This window comes from Ciona intestinalis, unplaced genomic scaffold (genome assembly GCF_000224145.3).
Source record: "Ciona intestinalis unplaced genomic scaffold, KH HT000045.2, whole genome shotgun sequence".
In the NCBI taxonomy this organism is placed as follows: Eukaryota; Metazoa; Chordata; class Ascidiacea; order Phlebobranchia; family Cionidae; genus Ciona; species Ciona intestinalis.
The window spans coordinates 35181-40806 of record NW_004190367.2 but is presented as its reverse complement, the minus strand read 5'-3'; the positions used below and the strand labels follow the sequence as shown (position 1 = coordinate 40806).

At 39.2% G+C, this 5626-nt stretch overlaps 3 protein-coding genes across 3 annotated transcripts in view; all 3 read right to left on the bottom strand.

Annotated features, from left to right (window-relative positions):
- Positions 1–4: 4 nt before the first annotated feature.
- LOC100178543 (cytosolic non-specific dipeptidase-like) lies at positions 5–445 on the bottom strand. The gene is made up of 2 exons (XM_002124556.5): positions 227–445; positions 5–174 (listed from the first exon to the last, which is right to left on the bottom strand). Exons 1-2 carry the CDS (start codon positions 420–422, stop codon positions 5–7), a joined length of 366 nt encoding a protein of 121 aa, XP_002124592.3. The 5' UTR covers positions 423–445.
- A 523-nt stretch (positions 446–968) lies between these two features.
- On the bottom strand, positions 969–2135 carry LOC100176229 (acylamino-acid-releasing enzyme-like). The gene has a single exon (XM_026837989.1). It carries the CDS (start codon positions 2133–2135, stop codon positions 969–971), a length of 1167 nt encoding a protein of 388 aa, XP_026693790.1.
- A 176-nt stretch (positions 2136–2311) lies between these two features.
- Positions 2312–5626, bottom strand: part of LOC100186725 (unconventional myosin-Va) — a 14282-nt gene continuing 10967 nt past the window's right edge. Inside the window, exons 39-40 of the mRNA XM_026837986.1 lie at positions 5448–5451; positions 2312–2373 (exon numbers count right to left, since the gene is read on the bottom strand). Of these exons, the coding sequence (XP_026693787.1) occupies positions 2312–2373; positions 5448–5451 (66 nt within the window). The remainder of the gene's footprint in view (positions 2374–5447; positions 5452–5626) is intronic.

Below are 5626 nucleotides of genomic sequence, written 5' to 3'. Positions count from 1 at the left end.
CCATTCATACCTCAGTTAATACGAATGGTTCCGTATCCCAGCCATCTTCTACACATGCAGGCTGGACATCTAAGTGACCGTAAACACACAATGTTTTCTTGTCAGGATCTTTACCAAGACAACCAAGTATGATGGGGGGCAGAGGTAATGATTCGCCACCAATATCCTGGGTGCCTGTGATTGGTTGCTTAATTAAATAACCAAACCAATATTGTAATCAACCCACCGATATCCATAAGCTTGACATCGCAACCAAGTTTTTCCATTTCAGTCTTGGTGTGCTCCATCATCCGAATGCATTCACCCCGCTTATCAGCCCAAGCCGATACGCTTTGGATCGCAACAACATCCGTCAATCTTTGAATATAAAGTTCCTCCTTTGAGCGAATATACTCAAACAGTTTGTCTAAATTACTGGCCATTATTAAATGCGAACAACGGTCTGCGGAAGTACGAACATATTTTCACGACCAAACATAGTTTAGACACACTTTAAATATATCAAGAATATGTACAAGCAAATATTAACACTAGGGATGCACATTACAGAATAATTAGGTATTCTAGGATAATACTTTATTTCGAATCTAGAATTCCGAATCTTTTTATAATTATAGGAAAAAATAATTTCACCCACTAAGTCAGTTTATTGACTCTTTCATAGCAGCCTTGCTGGACCATGAGCTGTAAAATGATCAAAAATTGTACTATTGGGTAGTTTTTGCGTCATGAAACGTATAGCAGGCTATGAAAAGGCGTTGCAAAACGTTTACTCTCGAAAGTCCCACAAACACAAAATTTTTTTTTTTCAAAATTATTTAGTTTTAAAAAATTGTTAATATAGTGTATGAGATGACGTGTGATGACGTCATTAAACAGAATACGGAATCCCGTAATTAGATTCGAATACAAAAGGATTCGAAATTCTGTAATGTGCATCCCTAATTATGTTGCAACAAAAACAGATTTTATTCACTTTTACAATAATTGTTGAACCATGAGAGAATGTTCACAAAACAGTCAGCTTCATCTTTCACATTAGATATCGGGTGATTGTTGTCTTTATATTGAAACAAGCGAACAGTTTTACCTCTGGCACGCAACATGCGAGCGTATTCATGAGATTGAGAGATTGGGACTCTTAAGTCAGCTTCACCTAACATGATCATCACTGGGGTTTTTACATCATCAACATGCATGATGGGCGATACCGTCAACATTGTATTGTACATATCTGATGTTACGCAAGCATCGTAAGTAAACTTACACCCAGCAACACAAAAAGCCCAATCTCTAATATCGGACACGCCAACTATGGAAGCAATGTTTGTGACCGGGTTACGAGCAGCAGCCGCAGAATAATAATCAGGAAATTGTCCAATGAGTTGAAGGGTAAGAAACCCACCATGTGACCCCCCCGTAATAAACCGCACTCCTGTATTTAAGCGTTCCGACACAAACTCTGCCACCTGCTGGACATCGAAAACATCTTGCTTCGAAATATTTCCAGGAAGCGAAAATATCGAGTTTTGTCCGAATCCGGTGGAGCCGCGGTAATTGATTCTTGAAACAGCGAAGCCAAGCTTACAAAGTGCAGCCGATTGTAAATCAAAGGATGTTGGGTAACAACCATGTGGACCCCCATGTGGGTTAACCACCAACCCTTTTATTGGGGTGTGGGTGGGTTTGAGGAGAATGGATTCAAAAGTTAACCCGGGGAAATCATTATTCTTATGATTAGGTGTGTGTTGGATGACCTCCCATGAAATATCCTTCATGATAGTTGAGGTTTCAATGTCCGTCCATTTAATTTCATCGGACAACAATCCAACTTTCACACTAGATGGGGTGTTAGGCGTTGAGCATGATGCTATTATGATGTCATCAACTACTTTGTGGACGCGCCATGCACCGTCGGTTGCTAAGCAACGAACATCACCATTGTTTACATTGAATGCAAACATAGAAATATTACTCCGATGATTTGTTGTGAATATTAATTCATTTTTACCCCAACAGTCAGATGGTATGGACTCCATAAACATCCCATTGAAACTAAAGTTGTCGTTTTTAACCTCATCAACAAGAACCGACGATGTGCTTTGAATTTTCCCGTCAACGATGTCATGTGACATTAACTTCCCACATTGTCGGTGAGGTCCAAATGGTTGACTTTGTAAATAAAGTAACTTTGTCCCGGCCGGGTTAACGATGGGCGAATACACACAGTAGTCGCCGTCGGTTACTTGAACAACTTCTTTATTGTCAAGATTAAGTTGATACAACGCACTTGGTCGGTTCTTGCAGTAAATCAAACCAATCTTCCATGGCGATCCATTCCATCCAAGGACAATAATGTTTTTACCATCATCGCTCCAAAGGCCTTTCCCGATTGATATATTTTGGGGAAACAAATCACATAGAGATAATATACAGCATCTTTTCACATCATAGATATATAATGACGTCTTACAACACCCAACCAGCTGCTCGCCCCAATCTTCACAATGCAAACCATCAAGACCTGGCGTCTCATCTTTTGCAGCCTTTTTAAAATAGGAACAAGACTTATTAACTTTTTCCTCAGCAATATAAAGAACTTTGCTACCATCACGTGACCATTCCAAACACCCAAACACCGCGTTCGAATAAACTAATCCATGTTTATTTTCTGCTACAAAATCAACAGTGGCAACTTTTAATGAATTTTCCCAGATTTCTAGATATTGCCGACTTTTTCCATCCACCGTGGCTTCACGTAGCACCGCCCGTTTTAAACCACATTTAGACAATGAGATTAGTTGTTCACCTATCACCTCAGAACACAGAGGACTCATATACACCTCGAACCCAGCACCCGATTTTTTAAATAAACCACTTTTCCGATATTTTATTTTAGCGAATCTTTCCAAATCGTTATGCTCCCAAACACAATCAATATGAAACGCACCATTGTTTTTAACAACTTCAACCGAATGTACTGACGGTAATAAACTTAATTCGCGGTAAACAGAAACACATTTGTCTTCCATAGTTGCCATTATCAGCAATTCTAGTACAACGCTGCAACAAGTGATTTTAACATGACGTCATAATATGCATTCTACATGAAATCAGCGAACCATGAAAACACCAGAATCACCCCGAATTGCTTAAATATTAATAAACTTTATCTTCATCGACTACTTCTTCAACTCCTATTTGCTTCAAATCATTTTGAATTTTTTCCATTAATTTGTTTTTCTTCTTTTCTTCATAATCCGGCGCTTCCTCGGGTAAACATGGCGGTTCCCAAACAGTCTTTGGAGGCCCCAGTGGTTTCTCTTCTTTCCAAACTTTACCACCAAACCTCGGTACTTTAATAATAGTTTCACCGTGGTACACGAGGAACATTGTACCTACACAAATCAGTGCAAGCACGATGTTACTCGGATCAGTTAAATTCATATTTTATTCCAGAAGCAAAATGTTTGTTCACGTATTTGTTACGAAACAAAGAACTCGATTGTTTGCAGTTGTTCAAACAACCAAAGTGCCATGACGTCACATACCCGGATATATAACTTCTGTGACGCAACAATCTACAATTTACATTTATTATTATGACGTCCAGTATTACATAATATTGCACGAACAATGACGTGGTTGTTACATCACAATGCACCATAATTACAACATACAAAACATTCTTAAAACTGCATGACCTAATAATCACCTGACTTTAATGGTAGCAGCCATTTTGTTTAATCATATGAAAGTTATTGCTACATCCAACAGTGCAAATTATAACGGAACAAGAGTACCAGTTATCAGCATAATCAACAATTAACAACAATAAATGACATTATCTAAACAGCTTTAATCAGTGAAGAGCATCGGAGGTCGGCCGGAATAATGATTTGGTCGAGATCCAACTGAGAGGGCGAATATGGAAAAGTTACTCCAAACATAAAACTTCCATCAAGCAACAAACTGTCATCATGGGTGGATCGTTTCACCAATAACTTTGACTGTACCAATTTAATAAACTTGACAGGAACCCTTTCTTCATAATCATTGGTCGGGGTGATCATTTGTAACAGTTTCACAATCTGATGCAAAATAAAAGAATTAGTGAAATGTGGACACCCATGTTATAACTATACAGTAAGCATGAGGTGTATGAAAACACCATGCGTGTCTGGTGTATAAGAAGACACCCATGTTATAACTCGACAGTGAGCATAAGGTGTATGAAAATACCATGTGTGTCTGGTGTATAAGAAGACACCCATGTTATAACCCGACAGTGAGCATGAGGTGTATGAATACACCATGTGTGTCTGGTGTATAAGAAGACACCCATGTTATAACTCGACAGTGAGCATGAGGTGTATGAAAACACCATGTGTGTCTGGTGTATAAGAAGACACCCATGTTATAACCCCCAGTGAGCATGAGGTGCATGAATACACCATGTGTGTCTGGTGTATAAGAAGACACCCATGTTATAACTCCACAGTGAGCATGAGGTGTATGAAAACACCATGTGTGTCTGGTGTATAAGAAGACACCCATGTTATAACCGACAGTAAGCATGAGGTGCATGAAAACACCATGTGTTTCTGGTGTATAAGAAGACACCCATGTTGTAACTCGACAGTGAGCATGAGGTGTATGAATACAGCATGTGTGTCTGGTGTATAAGAAGACACCCATGTTATAACTATACAGTAAGCATGAGGTGTATGAATACACCATGTGTGTCTGGTGTATAAGAAGACACCCATGTTGTAACTCAACAGTGAGCATGAGGTGTATGAAAACACCATGTGTGTCTGGTGTATAAAAAGACACCTATGTTATAACTATACAGTAAGCATGAGGTGTATGAATACACCATGTGTGTCTGGTGTATAAGAAGACACCCATGTTGTAACTCAACAGTGAGCATGAGGTGTATGAATACACCATGTGTGTCTGGTGTATAAAAAGACACCCATGTTATAACTATACAGTAAGCATGAGGTGTATGAATACACCATGTGTGTCTGGTGTATAAGAAGACACCCATGTTGTAACTCAACAGTGAGCATGAGGTGTATGAAAACACCATGTGTGTCTGGTGTATAAAAAGACACCTATGTTATAACTATACAGTAAGCATGAGGTGTATGAATACACCATGTGTGTCTGGTGTATAAGAAGACACCCATGTTGTAACTCGACAGTGAGCATAAGGTGTATGAATACACCATGTGTGTCTGGTGTATAAGAAGACACCCATGTTATAACTCGGCAGTGAGCATGAGGTGTATAAATACACCATGCGTGTCTGGTGTATAAGAAGACACCCATGTTATAACTCGGCAGTGAACATGAGGTGTATGAATACACCATGTGTGTCTGGTGTATAAGAAGACACCCATGTTGTAACTCGACAGTGAGCATAAGGTGTATGAATACACAATGTGTGTCTGGTGTATAAGAAGACACCTATGTTATAACTCGACAGTGAGCATGAGGTGTATGAATACACCATGTGTGTCTGGTGTATAAGAAGACACCCATGTTATAACTCGGCAGTGAGCATGAGGTGTATGAATACACCATGCGTGTCTGGTGTATAAGAAGACACCCATGTTAT

What these genes read in the sequence shown, in the direction of transcription:
- LOC100178543 (XM_002124556.5), bottom strand. Translation starts at nt 422, where the DNA reads ATGGCCAGTAATTTAGACAAACTGTTTGAGTATATTCGCTCAAAGGAG. An exon ending in TGTCAAGCTTATGGATATCG is followed by an intron (nt 175 to 226) that starts GTGGGTTGATTA and finishes AACCAATCACAG; the next exon opens with GCACCCAGGATATTGGTGGC.
- LOC100176229 (XM_026837989.1), bottom strand. Translation starts at nt 2,135, where the DNA reads ATGTCACATGACATCGTTGACGGGAAAATTCAAAGCACATCGTCGGTT.